Source organism: Balaenoptera musculus, chromosome 5 (genome assembly GCF_009873245.2).
Source record: "Balaenoptera musculus isolate JJ_BM4_2016_0621 chromosome 5, mBalMus1.pri.v3, whole genome shotgun sequence".
Lineage (NCBI taxonomy): Eukaryota > Metazoa > Chordata > Mammalia > Artiodactyla > Balaenopteridae > Balaenoptera > Balaenoptera musculus.
Genome location: NC_045789.1, coordinates 36,989,036 through 37,008,756, shown reverse-complemented (window position 1 = coordinate 37,008,756; position 19,721 = coordinate 36,989,036). Strand labels below are relative to the sequence as shown.

The 19,721-nt window shown below is 35.8% G+C and overlaps 1 protein-coding gene across 3 annotated transcripts in view; it reads left to right on the top strand.

The window, feature by feature from the left end:
* The window catches only part of TLL1 (tolloid like 1), a 225,937-nt gene that overhangs the window by 146,003 nt on the left and 60,213 nt on the right, over positions 1–19,721 (top strand). For all 3 annotated transcript variants that reach the window (XM_036854033.1, XM_036854032.1, XM_036854034.1), the window contains exons 10-12: positions 15,097–15,199; positions 17,742–17,858; positions 19,066–19,211. In XM_036854033.1, coding sequence (XP_036709928.1) covers positions 15,097–15,199; positions 17,742–17,858; positions 19,066–19,211 — 366 coding nt within the window. The remainder of the gene's footprint in view (positions 1–15,096; positions 15,200–17,741; positions 17,859–19,065; positions 19,212–19,721) is intronic.

Sequence of the window (19,721 nt, the reverse complement as noted above, 5' to 3'; positions counted from 1 at the left end):
ATTATAGCCATTCTGACAGGTGTGAGGTGATATCCCCTTGTGGTTTTGATTTGCATTTCTCTAATAATTAGCCATATTGAGCATCTTTTCATGTGCCTGTTGGCCATCTGTATGTCTTTTTGGAGAAATGTCTGTCAGAAGATTCTTTCCAGTTTTTTATTGGATTGCCTTTTTTTAATATTGAGTTGTATGAGCTGATTATGTATTTTGGATATTAAACCCTTGTCAGTCATATCATTTGCAAACATTTTCTCCCATTCAGTAAGTTGTCTTTTTGTTTTGTTGATGGTTTCCTTTCCTGGGCAAAAACTTTTAAGTTTAATTAGGTCCCATTTGTTTATTTTTGCTCTTATTTCTTTTGCCTTAGGAGACAGATCAGAAAAATATTGCTACTATTTATGTCAAAGAGTGCTCTGCCTATGTTCTCTTCTAGGATTTTTATGGTTTCTGGTCTTTCATTTAGGTTTTTAATACATTTTGAGTTTTTTTTTTTTTAACATCTTTATTGGAGTATAATTGCTTTACAATGGTGTGTTAGTTTCTGCTTTATAACCAAGTGAATCAGTTATACATATACATATGTTCCCATATCTCTTCCCTCTTGCATCTCCCTCCCTCTCACCTTTCCTATCCCACCCCTCTAGGTTGTCACAAAGCACAGAGCTGATCTCCCTGTGCTATGCAGTTGCTTCCCACTAGCTACCTGTTTTACATTTGGTAGTGTATATATGTCCATGCCACTCTCTCACTTTGTCACATCTTGCCCTTCCCCCTCCCCATATGCTCAAATCCATTCTCTAGTAGGTCTGTGTCTTTATTCCCGTCTTGCCACTAGGTTCTTCATGACCTTTTTTTTTTTTTCCCTTAGATTCCATATATATATGTGTTAGCACACTGTATTGGTTTTTCTCTTTCTGACTTACTTCACTCTGTATGACAGACTCTAACTCTATCCACCTCACTACAAATAACACAGTTTCGTTTCTTTTTATGGCTGAGTAATATTCCATTGTATATATGTGCCACATATTCTCTATCCATTCATCCGATGATGGACACTTAGGTTGCTTCCATGTCCTGGCTATTGTAAATAGAACTGCAATGAACATTTTGGTACATGACTCTTTTTGAATTATGGTTTTCTCAGGGTATATGCCCAGTAGTGGGATTGCTGGGTTGTATGGTAGTTCTAATTTTAGTTTTTTAAGGAACCTCCATACTGTTCTCCATAGTGGCTGTATCAATTTACATTCTCACCAACAGTGCAAGAGTGTTCCCTTTTCTCCACACCCTCTCCAGCATTTATTGTTTGTAGATTTTTTGATGATGGCCATTCTGACCGGTGTGAGAGGATATCTCATTATAGTCTTGATTTGCATTTCTCTAATGACTAATGATGTTGAGCATTCTTTCATGTGTTTGTTGGCAATCTGTATATCTTCTTTGGAGAAATGTCTATTTAGGTCTTCTGTCCATTTTTGGATTGAGTTTTTTGTTTTTTTGTTATTGAGCTGCATGCACTGTTTGTAAATTTTGGAGATTAATCTTTTATCGGTTGCTTCATTTGCAAATATTTTCTCCCATTCTGAGGGTTGTCTTTTGGTCTTGTTTATGGTTTCCTTTGCTGTGCAAAAACTTTTAAGTTTCATTAGGTCCCATTTGTTTATTTTTGTTTTTATTTCCATTTCTCTAGGAGGTGGATCAAAAAGGATCTTGCTGTGATTTATGTCATAGAGTGTTCTGCCTATGCTTTCCTCTAAGAGTCGGATGGTGTCTGGCCTTACATTTAGGTCTTTAATCCATTTTGAGTTTATTTTTGTGTATGGTGTTAGGGAGTGTTCTAATTTCATTCTTTTACACGTACCTGTCCAGTTTTCCCAGCACCACTTATTGAAGAGGTTGTCTTTTCTCCACTGTATATGCTTGCCTCCTTTATCAAAGATAAGGTGACCATATGTGCATGGGTTTATCTCTGGGCTTTCTATCCTGTTCCATTGATCTATGTTTCTGTTTCTGTGCCGGTACCATACTGTCTTGATTACTGTAGCTTAGTAGTATAGTCTGAAGTCAGGGAGCCTGATTCCTCCAGCTCCATTTTTCGTTCTCAAGATTGCTTTGGCTATTCGGGGTCCTTTGTGTTTTCATACAAATTGTGAAATTTTTTGTTCTAGTTCTGTGAAAAATGCCAGTGGTAGTTTGATAGGGATTGCATTGAATCTGTAGATTGCTTTGGGTAGTAGAGTCATTTTCACAATGTTGATGCTTCCAATCCAAGAACATGGCATATCTCTCCATCTATTTGTATCATCTTTAATTTCTTTCATCAGTGTCTTATAATTTTCTGCATAAGGTCATTTGTCTCCTCAGGTAGGTTTATTCCTAGATATTTTATTCTTTTTGTCACAATGGTAAATGGCAGTGTTTTCTTAAATTGACTTTCAGATTTTTCATCATTAGTGTATAGGAATGCCAGAGATTTCTGTGCACTAATTTTGTATCCTGCTACTCTACCAAATTCATTGATTAGCTCTAGTAGTTTTCTGGTAACATCTTTAGGATTCTCTATGTTTAGTACCTTGTCATCTGCAAACAGTTACAGCTTCACTTCTTCTTTTCCAATTTAGATTCCTTTATTTCTTTTTCTTCTCTAATTGCTGTGGCTAAAACTTCCAAAACTATGTTGAATAAGAGTGGGCAACCTTGTCTTGTTCCTGATCTTAGTGGAAATGGTTTCAGTTTTTCGCCATTGAAGACGATGTTGGCTGTGGGTTTGTCATATATGGCCTTTATTGAGGAAAGGAGGAAAGTTGAGGAAAGTTCCCTCTTTGCCTACTTTCTGTAGGGTTTTTATCATAAATGGGCGTTGAATTTTGTCAAAAGCTTTCTCTGCATCTATTGAGATGATCATATGGTTTTTCTCCTTCAGTTTGTTAATATGGTGTATCATGTTGCTTGATTTGCCTATATTGAAGAATCCTTGCATTCCTGGGATAAACCCCACTTGTCATAGTGTATGATCCTTATAAGGTGCTGTTGGATTCTGTTTGCTAGTATTTTGTTGAGGATTTCTGCATCTATGTTCATCAGTGATATTGACCTGTAGTTTTCTTTCTTTGTGACGTCTTTGTCTGGTTTTGGTATCAGTGTGATGGTGGCCTTGTAGAATGACTTTCGGAATGTTCCTCCATCTGCTATAGTTTGGAAGAGTTGGAGAAGGATAGGTGTTAGCTCTTCTGTAAATGTTTGATAGAATTCGCCTGTGAAGCCATGCAGTCCTGGGCTTTTGTTTGTTGGAAGAATTTTTTTTTTAATTTTTATTTATTTATTTATTTAATTTATTTTTGGCTGTGTTGGGTCTTCCTTTCTGTGCGAGGACTTTCTCTAGTTGCGGCGAGCATGGGGCACTCTTCATCGCGGTGTGTGGGCCTCTCACCGTTGTGGCCTCTCTTGTTCCAGAGCACAGGCTCCTGACGTGCAGGCTCAGTAGTTGTGGCTCACGGGCCCAGTGGCTCCGTGGCATGTGGGATCTTCCTAGACCAGGGCTCGAACTTGTGTCCCCTGCATTTGCAGGCAGATTCTCAACCACTGCGCCATCAGGGAAGCCCTGTTGGAAGATTTTTAATCACAGTTTCTATTTCAGTGCTTGTGATTGGTCTGTTCATATTTTCTATTTCTGCCTGGTTCAGTCTTGGCAGGTTGTGCATTTCTAAGAATTTGTCCATTTCTTCCAGGTTGTCCATTTTATTGGCATACAATTACTTGTTGTAATCTCTGAGGATCCTTTGTATTTCTGCAGTGTCAGTTGTTACTTCTCCTTTTTCATGTCTAATTCTATTGATTTGAGTCTTCCCCCTTTTTTTCTTCATAAGTCTAGCTAATGGTTTATCAATTTTGTGTATCTTCTCAAAGAACCAGCTTTTAGTTTTATTGATCTTTGCTATTGTTTCCTTCATTTCTTTTTCATTTATTTCTGATCTGATCTTTATGATTTCTTTCCTTCTGCTAACTTTGGGGTTCTTTTGTTCTTCTTTCTCTAATTGCTTTAGGTATAAGGTTAGGTTGTTTATTTGAGATGTTTCTTGTTTCTTAAGGTAGGATTGTATTGCTATAAACTTCCCTCTTAGAACTTCTTTTGCCGCATCCCATAGGTTTTGCTTTTGGGACGTCATATTTTCACTGTCATTTTTTCTAGGTATTTTTTTATTTCCTCTTTGATTTCATCAGTGCTCTCTTGGTTGTTAAGTAGTGTGTTGTTTAGCCTCCATGTGTTTGTATTTCTTACAGATTTTTTTCCTGTAATTGATATCTAGTCTCATAGCGCTGTGGTCAGAAAAGATACTTGATATGATTTCAATTTTCATAAATTTACCAAGGCTTGATTTGTGACCCAAGATATGATCTATCCTGGAAAATGTTCCATGAGCACTTGAGAAGAATGTCTATTCTGTTGTTTTGGGATGGAATCTCCTATAAATATCCATTAAGTCCATCTTGTTTAACATATCATTTAAAGCTTGTGTTTCCTTATTTATTTTCATTTTGGATGATCTGTCCATTGGTGAAAGTGGGGTGTTAAAGTCCCCTACTATGATTGTGTTACTGTCGATTTCCCCTTTTATGGCTGTTAGTATTTGCCTTATGTATTGAGGTGCTCCTATGTTGGGTGCATAAGTATTTACAATTGTTATATCTTCTTCTTGGATTGATCTCTTGATCATTGTGTAGTGTCCTTCTTTGTCTCTTGTCTTTGTTTTAAAGTCTATTTTGTCTGATATGAGAATTGCTACTCCAGCTTTCTTTTGATTTCCATTTGCATGAAATATCATTTTCCATCCTGTCACTTTCAATCTGTATGTGTCCCTAGGTCTGAAGTGGGTCTCTTGTAGACAGCATATATATGGGTCTTAATTTTGTATCCATTCAGCCAGTCTATGTCTTTTGGTTGGAGCATTTAATCCATTTACATTTAAGGTAATTATCGATATGTATGTTCCTATTAACATTTTCTTAACTGCTTTGGGTTTATTATTGTAGGTCTTTTCCTTCTCTTGTGTTTCCGGCCTAGAGAAGTTCCTTTAGCATTTGTTGTAAAGCTGGTTTGGTGGTGCTGAATTCTCTTAGCTTTTGCTTGTCTGTAAAGCTTTTAATTTCTCTTTCAAATCTGAATGAGATTCTTGCTGGGTAGAGTAATCTTAGTTGTACGTTTTTCTCCTTCATCACGTTAAATATGTCAGGCCACTCCCTTCTGGCTTGCAAAGTTTCTGCTGAAAGACCAGCTGTTAACCTTATGGGGATTCCCTTATATGTTATTTGTTGTTTTTCCCTTGCTGCTTTCAATATTAGTTCTTTGTATTTAATTTTTGATAGTTTGATTAATATGTGTCTTGGCATGTTTCTCCTTGGATTTATCCTGTATGGGACTCTCTCTGCTTTCTGGACTTGATTAACTATTTCCTTTCCCATATTAGGGAAGTTTTCAACTCTAATCTCTTCAAATATTTTCTCAGTCCCTTTCTTTTCCTCTTCTTCTTCTTGGACCCCTATAATTCGAATGTTGGTGCCTTTAATATTGTCCCAGAGGTCTCTGAGACTGTCCTCAATTCTTTTCATTCTTTTTTTCTTTATTCTGCTCTGTAGTAGTTATTTCCACTATTTTATCTTCCAAGTCACTTATCCGTTCTTCTGCCTCAGTTATCCTGCTATTGATCCCTTCTAGAGAATTTTTAATTTCATTTATTCTGTTGCTCATCACTGTTTGTTTGCTCTTTAGTTCTTCTAAGTCCTTGTTAAACGTCTCTTGTATTTTCTCCATGTTATTTCCAAGATTTTGGATCACCTTTACTATCATTATTCTGAATTATTTTTCAGGTAGACTGCCTATTTCCTCTTCATTTGTTAGGTCTGGTGGGTTTTTGCCTTGCTCCTTCATCTGTGTGTTTCTCTGTCTTCTCATTTTGCTTAACTTATTGTGTTTGGGGTCTCCTTTTCGCAGGTTGCAGGTTCGTAGTTTGAGTTGTTTTTGGTGTCTGTCCCCAGTGGCTAAGGTTGGTTCAGTGGGTTGTGTAGGTTCCTGGTGGAGGGGACTAGTGCCTGTGTTCTGGTGGATGAGGCTGGATCTTGTCTTTCTGGTGGGCAGGTCCACATCTGGTGGTGTTTTTTGGGGTGTCTGTGGCCTCATTTTGATTTTAGGCAGCCTCTGTGGTAATGGATGGGGTTTTGTTCCTGTCTTGCTTGTTGTTTGGCATAGGGTGTCCAGCACTGTAGCTTGCTGGTTTTTGAGTGGAGCTGGGACTTGGCGTTGAGATGGAGATCTCTGGGAGATTTTTGCCATTTGATATTACATGGAGCTGGGAGATATCTTGTGGACCACTGTCCTGAACTTGATTCTCCCACCTCAGTATCACAGCCCTGATGCCTGGCTGGAGCACCAAGAGCCTGTCCTCCACATGGCTCAGAATAAAAGGGAGGAAACAAAGGAAGAAAGAAAGAAGAATATAAAATAAAATAAAATTTAAAAAGTTATTAAAATAAAAAATAATTATTAAGAAAAATATTTTTTATGTAATAAAAAAAAAATCGGACCGACAGAACCCTAGGACAAATGGTAAAATCAAAGCTATACAGACAAAATCACAGACAGAATCATACACATATACACTCACAAAAAGAGATAAAGGGAAATATATATATATATCTTTGCTCCCAACATCCACCTCCTCAATTTGGGATGAGTCGTTGTCTATTCAGGTATTCCACAGATGCAAGGCAGATCAAGTTGACTGTGGTGATTTAATCCGCTGCTCCTCAGGCTGCTGGGAGAGATTTACCTTTCTCTTTTTGGTTTGTACAGCTCGTGGGGTTCAGCTTTGGATCTGGACCCTCCTCTGTGTGTAGGTCGCCTGCAGGCGTCTGTTCCCGCTCAGACAGGGCGGTGTTAATGGAGCAGCTGCTTCTGGTTTCTGGCTCACTCAGGCCGGGAGGAGGGAGGAGTACAGATGTGGGGTGAACCTGTGGCGGCAAAGGCCAGCATGACGTTGCACCAGCCTCAGGCGCACCATGTGTTCTCTCAGGGAAGTTGTCCCTGGATCACGGGACCCTGGCAGTGGCAGGCTGCACAGGCTCCTGGCAGGGGAGGTGTGGAGAGTGACCTGTCCTTGCACACAGGCTTCTTGGTGTCGGCAGCAGCAGCCTTAACGTCTCATGCCCGTCTCTGGGGTCCGCGCTGATAGCTGCGGCTCACGCCCGTCTCTGGAGCTCCTTTAAGCAGGGCTCTTAATCCCCTCTCCTCGCGCACCAGGAAACAAAGAGGCAAGAAAAAGTCTCTTGCCTCTTCGGCAGCTCCAGACTTTTTCCCAGACTCCCCCCTGGCTAGCTGTGGCACACTAGCCCCCTTCAGGCTGTGTTCACACAGCCGACCCCAGTCCTCTCCCTGGGATCCGACCTCCGAAGCCTGAGCCTCAGCTCCCAGCACCCACCCGCCCTGGCGGGTGAGCCTACAAAGCTCTTGGACTGGTGACTGCTGGTCGGCACTGATCCTCTGTGTGGGAATCTCTCCGCCTTGCCCTCCACACCCTTGTTGCTGCGCTCTCCTCCTTGGCTCCTAAGCTTCCCCCCTCTGCCACCCGTGGTCTCCGCCCACGAAGGGGCTTCGTAGTGTGTGGAAACCTTTCCTCCTTCACAGCTCCCTCCCACTGGTGCAGGTCCCGTCCATATTCTTTTGTCTCTGTTTTTTCTTTTTTCTTTTGCCCTATCCAGGTACGTGGGGAGTTTCTTGCCTTTTGGGAAGTCTGAGGTCTTCTGCCAGCATTCAGTGGGTGTTCTGTAGGAGTTGTTCCACATGTAGATATATTTCTGATGTATTTGTGGGGAGGAAGTTGATCTCCACGTCTTACTCTTCTGCCATCTTGAAGCTCTCTCCCCCAAGGCAAATCTGAAAATAATTAACAAAAGGGAGTGAATTGCACTGTAAGATAGTAAAAAAACATTATGAAGTTTCAGTAATTCAAATTCTGTGGTATTGTAAAATAGGCTTCTGGATTAATCTAAAAAAGTCAGAATTATGCCTCAGGGAAGAGAAGACGTCACATACTCATTTATAGAGATGATGTCTCAAATAAATTGGGAAAAGATTTTTTTAATAAATAATAATGAAATCATTTTAAAATATTTTTGAAAACATTAAACTTTTATTTTATAAATTTATTTATTTATTTATGGCTGCGTTGGGTCTTTGTTGCTGCATGCAGGCTTTCTCTAGTTCTTCGTTGTGGTGCCTGGGGTTCTCATTGCGGCAGCTTCTCTTCTTGCAGAGCACAGGCTCTAGGTGTGTGGGTTTCAGTAGCTGCAACATGCGGGCTTAGTGGCTCTGGCTTGTGGGCTCTACTGCACAGGCTCAGTAGTTGTGGCACATGGGCTTAGTTGCTCCGCAGCCTGGGGGACGTCCCGGACCAGGGCTTGAACCCATGTCCCCTGCATCGGCAGGTGGATTCTTAACCATTGCACCACCAGGGAGATCCCTAAAGTTTTATTTTATATTGCATATTTTTTCTAAAGAAAGCATAAATGATTTGTTTTTTATTTTGAAAAAGATGTCAGGTACATAAATTGAAAAAAAGAAAATGTAATAAAATAATTTTTCAGAGCTATTTACATAAACTAAATCTCTTTTATAAAAATGCAAATATACATATTAAAATCAAAATGAAGAATATTATAACACAAACGGATAAGACAACATTGATGTTATACATATATGAAGAGCTGTTATAAATTAATAAATAAAGATTTACACCATATTAGAAAATGACTGAAGAAGCAGAGTATTTATTGAAGTATCAGGGTAAATAGATATTTAATCAATGTATGAAATTGTTTACTCTCATTTTTTATCAAAGTAATGTTACAACAATGTGCTGTACTTCATTCATTAAATTGGCAAAGAAGGAATAGAATGATAATATCAAATGATGGTGAGAGTACCCAGCTCCTGGAAATAAACATTGAGATAACATTTCTGAAGAACTCTGCTAATCTGTATCACATTTTGCAAAACACTTTATCTTAGAAATTTATCCTACAGCAATTATCTGTTTATATGCAAAGATAGCTATTTAGAAAAATGAAAAATTGAAAACAAAATAAAATTTGAAAGTCGAAAAAAACACTGATTGATTTTTTTTAAGTACTAAATATTCTATTTTACAAAAATATACATAATGGCCAATGCAAAAGTGAAATGTTTATTTGATAATTTACTTAACAAATTATTTTTATTAAGAAGGAATAAAACATGGTATAAATGAGAAGACTGTCACTAAATTTCTCTCTCTGAAGATAATCACATGAGTTATTATTTTAAAATATCATGGCACCCTTATTACAAACTATTTTTTTTAAAAGACTGTATTTCCTGGAACTAGAGACTATGTTTTCAAATTATTGGTAAGTTTAATAAGCAGGTTAAAAATCATAGGCATGAAAAGATCTAATTTTTAAATTACATATGTTAGAGACAAGATTATAGAAGAATATAAGCATTGTGTTGGTATATACCAACACAACGCTTATTTCTCCCTGGTAGATTTACAAATAGGTTTTGATTTCTTCTTCCTTTCCTTTTCTACAATAAACTTATATTACTTTATCCAGGAAAAAATATTTTTTAAATAAGAGTGTTGTTGCACAATAATGTGAATGTACTTAATGCCACAGAACTGTATACTTAAAATGGTTAAAATGTTAAATTTTATGTTTATTTTACCACAGTTAAAAATAATAAGATTGAACATAATAATAATAATAATAAGATTGTCAGTGTACATGTATGTCTTCCTAGGACTGAGCTTCCTAAGGTAAAGGCAGTCCTGTTCAATCCCAGGCCGTCCTTGACATTGCACAGCAAATGCTGGGAACAGCCCAGAATGTGCCTCTGGGAATGTAACTGTACTGAGCTGACAGAAGCACATAATATCGATTTTTTCATTCCTTAGAATTGATTGACCTTTCTACAAGGGCATATTGCTTATGTCTTGACTAGAGTTAATATTTTTTCTTTTCCTATATAGCCCATTTAAAAACTATATCATTTGACCTCTTTCATTTTGCAAAACTTTCTTTTTACAAAATCTAATGATTTACACATATGGGGTCAATTTACAATATAATATTTATATTGCCAAAGGCCACTGCTTAAATTTAGCAATTGCTATGTAGAAAAATCTTTGATTTTATTAAAATAAATGCATCTGCTTGTTTGTGAAAGAAATCTTTGCCATCAAGAATCTTACAAACATATAACAAGGACAAGGCCTAGTAATATAATAGGCAAACTGAAAAATAGCTGAAGAAAGCAAGACACAACTTGTCATGGATTTGCAGAGATAAGAGAGCTCAGATCTTGTTGGGAGATCCAGACATGACTGAAGAGAGGGCAGTATTTATTTCAAACTTTGAGAGATATGAAGAGTTTCTAGAAATAGGGAAGGGGAAAGTAGGATCCCAGGTAGAATTATGTATACCTTGAATAAAGGGATACTAAAATTGGGGTACTTTGTCAGGACGCAATAGCAAGAGTCAGGGATGAGTGGGATGAAGATTCTTCGTTTGAGATAGTGAAAGTGAGGCAGCAAAGGTAGGTTATCATCTAGAATCTTTGATGCCCAGGCTTAGAAATTTATAATGATGGATGTAAAGCCACCAATACCATGATGGGAACCCAACTTTACTGGGTTTAAAATGATCATAGAGTGTAGGATGAATTGGAGAAGAGTTCAATTAAAAACCAAAACACATCTTGTGAAGCTCTTACATTAATTCAGAGAAGCATGGAGAGCACTGACAGTGAAATAGAAGGAGGAGAACATTTTCAGGGGCATTGCAGAGTATCTATAGAAACTGGCAACTGATTAGACATAGGGATGGAGTAAGGATTAAGGAAAGGCAGGTATAAAAAATGTTCCTGTGAATAGTTGGTGATGACAAATCAAAATTTCAAAATCCAGATATTATCATATATATTTAAGCAGAAAAATTATTTTCATAGCCTAATCCAGCTCCTGGTTTTCACCTGCCATATAATGAATCCCTGATGGAATTATGATCTGAGTCATACAACTAGTCTGTTGTAAGGCAGGGGCTTAAACCAAGGCCCCAAGTTCTCCTGCCCATTCTTCTTTAGAATTTAAATTAAGAATCCCTTATTTTAACATGTTGATTTTCCTGGGAAACTTTAATGTTTTTATGTCTCCCAGCAGAGTTGGATTAAGTAAATTGGATTAATATTTTTATTTATTTCATAACTGTTTAGGATTTATATTGTAAGGGATGCTCAAATATGTACCATGAAAATAATAATACATGAGAATCTTAACAATGTATTTAGATTACCTTAGTGTTTTTCTACACATTATCCAATTAAATCTTTCTGATTTAATTCTGCTGAGATCAGCCTGATATGATGATCTCCATTTTATAGCAAGAACATTCATTCAAACTCAGAAAGTTTAAGTAAACTAGCAAACTGAGAAGCTAAAACTTGAACCTACACTTTTTGACTCACAGTCACAAACAACTCCTAGTTGTGATAATAAATGCAAATTTTCCCTTTAGTATGATATAGTTCAGCACTGAACAAAACCTTAATTATCAGTTATTCTAGGATTTGGCAAATCTTTCTGGAGAGGATATACAGTAAATATTTTTGGCTCTGCCAGATATACAGTTTGTTCAAATACCCAATGCTACCATTGTATTGCAAAAGCAGTCATAGACAATATGTAAAAGAATGTGTATAACAAAACTTTCTTTACAAAAACTGGCTATAGGCTGGATTTGGCCCATGGGGTATAGTTTACTGGTCCCTGATTTTGCCCCTAGTCTTATTTCTGAGAAGAAAACTGTTGTCTGCCTAGAGAGTTTATCAGACTTGTCCAAGCTACTTCTGGATGGAGCCCTGAAATCTATTTTATTTTACTGCTTTTAATTCTAATATCTCTTTCTAAAGAACTATTTAATAATATCAGTCTAATTGACAAGATTTCTATCTTCCCCACCCCCAGCACTATAAGGTATAAATATATTCTAATTGGTCTTTTTATGGTATTCATGGAATTAGTTTAGGTAGTCAATAATATCTTAATCATGCTGACAAAAGTTCACTGGTTATATCTTTCTCTGGAGACTTCCAGACATCTAGTCCCTTGACTGTTGATCTGCCTTTCTTCAAGATTGTTCACTCTGTAAGATTGTAAAACAAAATCTTTAATAAGCAAACTCCATAGCAATTGAATCCATTTAATTTGCAGAATAGCAACTAAGACGCCAAACAGATGACAGGAAATCTTAGAATTGTTCCTTGTATCTCCCTCAATCCCATGTTCCAGAGGAACTATGATTAATTTTAAATTGAGAAATGGTAAACTGATACTTAACATAAGAAATAAAACATCTATATAATTGTGCTAGGTAGTTTTTATTTCATCATTCTTTGAAAAAAAGATGCAACGTATTTATATAAAATAGCATAATATAATATAAAACAATCAAATATTTTTCAAGTGCTTTTGATTTGTAATTCAAGTATGGATTCTGCTAGCAACCTTAGTCAAAGGCCAACATTTTACTTCTACATCAGAGCCCTAAGATTTGATTTTAGAAAACCTATCTTTATTACATTTTCTGCTTCTAAAGGACGCTATGTTTTACATTAAAGTAGGCCAGTTTTGTTCCTTCACAGTGCTTGGAGTTTAAAATAGAAGATTAAAAACAAGATAGGAAACTTTTCTGTTTAGAGTTACCCCCTTCCAACTGTGTGTGTATGTGTGTGTGTGTGTGTGCGCACGTATGTTGTATGTGTGTGTGTTCCGGACTTCAAATATTAACTATTTGTTAGCAATCCAACCACATCGTTTCAATTTTGAATAAATTTTGATGACACGCATCCCTCCAATTTAGCTGATTTTTTCCTCATCGAGGAGGAAGTTGAAACTCTTTGCATACCATTATACAACTCTCCTTTATATCCCAGAGGGAAGCCACAAATGAGCCTTGAGGTCTACTGTTTGTGTCTGTATTCTAGTTTTGCCGTCTCTGCTATAACAAATAAGTTCTCATATGATCATACAGAGTTGAAACCCTGGTGGTTGCTATAGGGAGAATACAAATGGAGAATGAAACTTAATATCAGACAGTGGTAGTATTCCTCATTTGTAGCAGCCTTAAAGTAAATATAAGGAGGGAAACCAGAAATTATTTCCCAATTATGTCCTAAGAATAACCTAATGTTGAATTGGTATTCAGAGATGGAAGAGCAAGCATATTGGTAACTTCAGGAAAATAGTTTAGAAACTATGCATTCTGATAATCAAATATGGAGGGTTATTGAAAAAGAAAGGGAAAAAAAGGATTAGTCCTTTGTCCTTTGATATTTTGGAAATTCTTGTAAAACCTTTTTTAGAATATTTAGAATGATAAAATCAGATGAAGGAAAAAAAAACAAAGGAAAAAGAAAAAAACTATAAATAAGGTAGAAAGAAATAAATGAAGTTTTATTAAACCGAAGCAAATTATGCCACGCCTACTGCATTACAGTTAAACAACATCTTGTCTCTATTTTCACATCCTTGATAGATTTCATCCTTTTGTAATCAAGAAAGTACATGTTTAAAGAAACTGGTAAATGTTGAATTTAATGGTGAAATGTTAACACCATTATAAGGTACAACTGACTTTCATTATAGTTAGATAAATTCTTAGTTTCCATCTCTGTGAAATGGTTATTTATATGGGCAATTAAAACGAACTTTGGCATACAATTTCATCAATGATCATCACGGTGCTGAGATATAAGATGCCATGAGAAATATTTATTGTTATGCTGTATCTTCATCCTAGGAAGAAGTAAGCTAGTTGAGTGAGGATTGATTTGCCATAATTAGTACTTACCTTTCTGTTAAATACTATGCTCAAGAAAGGGGAGAAGTATATGTTTTCTAACACAAAAAAGGTAGTACTTTTAGGGAATATGGATTCAAAATTGATTATACTTTTTCTTTTCTTTTTTTTCATTCCTCGAGAGTCTTCCTACATTCGAATTTTTATATTGACACAAAAGGATTCTGTAAATACTGTTACAACCTACAGTTTTATATTAGAAGTATGTCAAATATTCATAATTTGTTGCTTTTGGCCAAAGTCCATTTCAATTTCTAGATTAAAGAACAGGTTCATTGTACACCTTAAGCATCTTAGATGTTTTAAGCAGAATAGAGTTAGAATGAGTTTTTGAATATACAAAAGTATTTTCCAAGTGAATTTTACCTCAGCAGATACGTGCATTTTTATGTTAGTTTGGCTCTACTTTTAGGTGTAATCAACTAAAAAAAAAGTTAATAATATGAAAAGTAAAGTCTTTTTATAAAGCAGTAAGAAAACTGTCTTTTCTAAAGTTGCTCTTGAATTATCTTAAAAAGCAACATCATTTCAAAACAAAGTACAGAATAAAGGGTCATGTACAAGATCTTCTAACTTAAAAGGTCTTCGAATACATATTCTTGGATCTGGAGAAACATAGTGACATCTGTCTTTGATTATAGTTACATGGACAAATTTTAATTCTAGAGCTGTATTTAAAACATTTCAACATACACAATGATATTATGTTCCCGGAATATGGCACATGGTGGTTATTTTTAACATAATTATAGATGTCTGAAATAAATTATTAAAAAGAAGACACTCATAGTAAAATCAGAAGTTCTCATGGTTTAAGTCATGTTTATCTAAGAAAATTCAAAATAAACTATTTGAATAAAGATTTCTGTTTGTTTCACAATTGTTCAAATTAACTTTACAGAAACTTTGGTTTAATTGCTGAAATGTTTAGTTTCTTTATTGACATTGTGCTTCTAAATTGTTAGACATTAAAGTGAATGAGAAAATGGGTGTTTTTTTGAGTTGTTTATTTAAAAAGTATTAGAGGGATACTGATACAAGGAAAAAAAATGTGCTATGAATCTCTTTTCACAGTAGTCCTGGGTTCCTAGCCATGTGAAGTTACAATCATTTTTAATCTGTGTATTCTTTTGTTACATTTTGCAGATTGTCTTAAACTTTACTACGATGGACCTATACAAAAGTAGTTTGTGCTGGTATGATTACATTGAAGTAAGAGATGGGTACTGGAGGAAATCACCTCTCCTTGGTAAGAAATTTTTTTGCCTCTTATGTGGCTATGCATGTAGTCTGTCTTGTCTAGAGACAATTCTTTCAAGAGTTATCTTAGAGTTTAAAATGTATGAAACAAACATTTTAATTTTTCTTATACTTTTTTCAATCACAGCAAAAATACTCACAGACAGATAGATAAATAGACAATTAATTGATTTAAACCAGCTTCAATTATGAGGTGGTATTTGGACCTGAACATAATGATTTAGAATAGCTTATAGTGAATAATCATCACATATTCTGTATTTTTAATTTTAAAGTCAGAGTTTTAATGAGTAAACCAGATAAATTGTGTATTTGTGTATGTATGTTGTTTTGCTTTGTTTGCTAAGGCAGTAGAGCATGAGCTGTTAGGTACACATTTGGTTGCTGGCTTCCTGCGCCAAGGATATTGGTTCTTACTGTAGACATCACAGTTTTGCTACTCAGGTTTTTGTGGCTGAGAAGGTGCATCTGTAGTTTGTGTATAAATTGTAGCTCAGACTTGATGCTCACGAAAGTGTGCTACCAACATTTAACCACAGACGACATCACTAACTTACATGAGGCGCTTTCTGTTGCCCTCTGTTTTACTTAAAGGTGAGAGCTGCTGTGAGCATGTGAGCATCTACTCTACTGATTTTTTTTTTTTGAGATTGTAACTTTTCCTTCTATTTTTAGAAGTAGCTTTACTCAGCTGTGTTTATGTGCCTACAGATCTTTTCTTCTTAATATCTAAAACCTACTGAATGGACACTGTTGTATTAAAAGTGACAGCAGCCTTAGTAAGTCCAAGAGATCTGTAGAAATGCTTAAAAATAAGGAAAAACTAAGATTTGAGCTAATTTGATAAATCAGGATGAGGAAAACATTGTCTTGAACATTTAGTTTCTTAGCCTAGATGAAGCAATTTGTAATATATTTATGTGTGTTCCAAAGAAAACATTTCATTAAACTCATATTGAAAAACCAATTCTAAAACTGAAATATTGAGAACACTTTTTAGAGCACCATCACCATTACACACTGCAGGGTATAATGGCCTAACAGACTGGCTTAGTCTGACTACAATATTCATGTGGAAAGCTTTCCCCACCATTTCCTCTGAGACCTTGTTCCTCAGAGTGCAGCTGTCACACTGGAAGCACCAGAATCACTTAGAAGGTTAGAAGTGTGGAAATGCAGGTCCCACTCCATACCTTCTGAACCAGAGACTGCATTTTGACAGACTCCCTGGCAATTCATATGCACATTACAGCTTTTTCTCTTTTAGTCAGGTTACTTTCTTCCAGTTTCCTTTTTTAAAGAATTGAAGTATCGTTGATTTACAGTGTTGTGTTAGTTTCAGGTGTACAGCAAAGTGGTTCAGATATAGATATAGATATAGGTATAGATATATAGATATAGATTCTTTTTTCAGATTATATTCCATTACAGGTTATTACAAGGTTTTGAATATGGTTTCCTGTGCTTTACAGTAAATCCTTTTTGTTTATCTATTTTATACATAGTAGTTTGTATCTGTTAATCTCATACTCCTAATTATCTCTCTCCCCCTCTCTTTCCCACACATTACAGTTTAAGAGACATTGCTCTCTTTTACATGCCCCTAATTTACTTTGCCATTTAGGGAGACATTTTTTCACCTGCTATCTGTTAGTATGAATTTGTTTTAAGTTGACTGACATTTTTCATATACGAAAACTCTGTATGACATTATTACCAAGGGCACACAAAAATGGATGACAATATATTATTCTTTGTGGAATTATTTAATGTGCATTGTCATATTTAACTTTCTGTCATCATATAAAATCTTAGAGCACAGTAGCAGATATACAGTAAGCAACGAATATTTGTGGAAGGTTGAAGGAGGGAAGAAGGAATGACAGGCAATAGTGTATTTGCTCAGTATTATACTTGCCTGTGGATAAACAATCAGAAAAAAATTAGAACTCATTATCAAGTCTTCTGATACTGTTTGCCATTCTGCCTACTACACTACATACTACAGCTTTATAGATGAGATGATGGAATGTATGTAGTAACATAAGATCCTTGGGCAGCCTGTGGGTTTCCCTGACAAGTCGCCATTGAACATGGCTAAACAAAGAACTATACTTTGAGCTGTCACTTCCCTACTAATGACCAAACTGAAATTTTGAAGCAGTTTTTCAGCATCACCTGTACTTTTATCTGTTTTCCATAGAATAATATTCCCCACCTTGATATATCATGTGTCATTTTACAAATAGGACATGTTTTGAGCTAGCTGTTTCTTAATTCTATAGATAATGATACTGGCATCAGTCATTTAATCTGAGAGTGATATGTTCCAATATTCTATAAATAAATATGAAGAGATTTATTTATCCACCTTTATTAAGTAAATATTAAGGAATAGTTATGGCTCTAGTTCCTAGGGGTAGATATAGGAACCAAATCAGGTTTTATGCATGCAATTTGTAGCTAGTATGAAAAGCAATTAGAATATAAAGTCATATTTAGGAGTCTCTTTATTCTTTTATTTCTTTTAGGTAGATTCTGTGGGGACAAATTGCCTGAAGTTCTTACCTCTACAGACAGCAGAATGTGGATTGAGTTTCGTAGCAGCAGTAATTGGGTGGGAAAGGGCTTTGCAGCGATCTATGAAGGCAAGTCACACTGAGTTTAGAGATAGCTTCTTCTTAGACCTCTATGCAGAAATATCCTTTCTCTCAATTTCATTAGAATGATATTGTAACTGTATTTTAATTACAAAATTTTCTAAACCTGTATTATAATGTTCATTATGATGATTTTAATAAAAATACTCGGTAAATTTGAACTGCAAAAACAACCTGCTTTCTGGTACCAGTAACGTGGTAACATGTAAATGTACTCATCTGGGATGTGTGGGGGGGAAAAAACCTCATTAGAGATGTGTGGAAAACAACAGCAACAACAAACGGCAAAAGAGTTCTTAAACTTCGGTTTAAGAAAAACTTTTGTTTTTTCATGACAACATTAAAATGTTGTGAAGAAATTACCACTTCTCTTTGTGCTGAGTTTGTGTGTATTTGATACCTGTACTGCGGAAATGCCTTGATAAAGGAAACTGCACAGAAAGTAATTGCGCACAGTTCTGGAGCTTGCTTTGTCTAAATGAGAGAGTCAGCATTCAAGAAGAATTTACTAGAGGCTTTGTTCTATATGTATCTAAAACAGTAAACTGGCATTGTGCTTCCTGGCTTTAAAAACCTTCTTGCCAGATCATGGGTAGAGAAGACCCTTCTTGCTCCTGCCTCTGCCAGCGCAGAAGTTTAGGCTATTTAGAAGACAGAAGATTTCTGCTTCTCTTAGACTTTTAAGAGAATGGAAGCATTTGTTTTAGAGATTAACTGTGTGGTTGTGAAGAGTATGATTTGGATGGAGCCACAGATGTTGAGCACGAGGGCCGCTCACAGCCAGAGGCCCAGGGAGTTTTGTGGAGCTTCTCTCCTGATCAGCTCTTCCACTGAGGTAAAAGACCTAAAGAAGCAGTTCAGAGAATCAAAGAGGAAACTCACATAGAATAAATTACAAAATCTCAAAAGGTTTTTAAAGTTTTTTTTTTAAATGCTTGTTTTTGTAAAAATGTGAATTAACAGTGATAAAAAAATCATATATTCCTCTGCTGACTGTTATCTAATATTTATAGTTAAGTGGCTAGATTTTTATTTTTTAACCAACTAAATATTTACAACCAGCCAACCTTGATTTTTATAACCTGGTTTTTATATACTCAGCTCAAGGCACCAAACTAAAATGTTATCTTAGAAGAAAACGAAAATGAAATAGCATGTCTAGGTTTATTTATTTGTTTATTTTTGCTTTCCTCAGCTATCTGTGGAGGTGAGATACGTAAAAATGAAGGACAGATTCAGTCTCCTAATTATCCCGATGACTACAGGCCGATGAAAGAATGTGTATGGAAAATAGCAGTGTCAGAAGACTGCTATGTCGGGCTGACCTTTCAGGCCTTTGAGGTAAAGTCCTTCAGGCAGCCTTTGTGGGGCACATCCTCCATAAATGACAGTGCATTTAATGGGATCCTCATTAAAAAAGCAAAGAACTAGAGAATCAGCTTTTTCATCAACAAAGAAGCAAAGGATTGCCTATAAAATGCAACATCAAGAGCGAAAGAGGTTTTTTTTTTTTCCTTCTTTCCTCTTACTGCAGACATTTTCAAGAAGATTAAAGTGAGTTTACATTATCTGTGCTTTTTGAATTAGAATGTTTGAAGTACTGTCAATAGTTTCTTTTGACAAATGCCCAGGCTTGTTTCACAAGAATGCTTGAAGAGTACATTAAATAAAAAACTTGTCTTTCTCTTCTAAACTAAGAGGTTAAAGGTAGATCATCTTTTTTGTTGTTGTTACAGTGTAAATCCATTTTTCACCTTTTTATCATTGTGCCAAAAATTATTTATATCAAAAAACAGGGATTTAAATATTCTTAGGAGCTTTTGACTTCATCAAAAATATTTACTGGGGAAG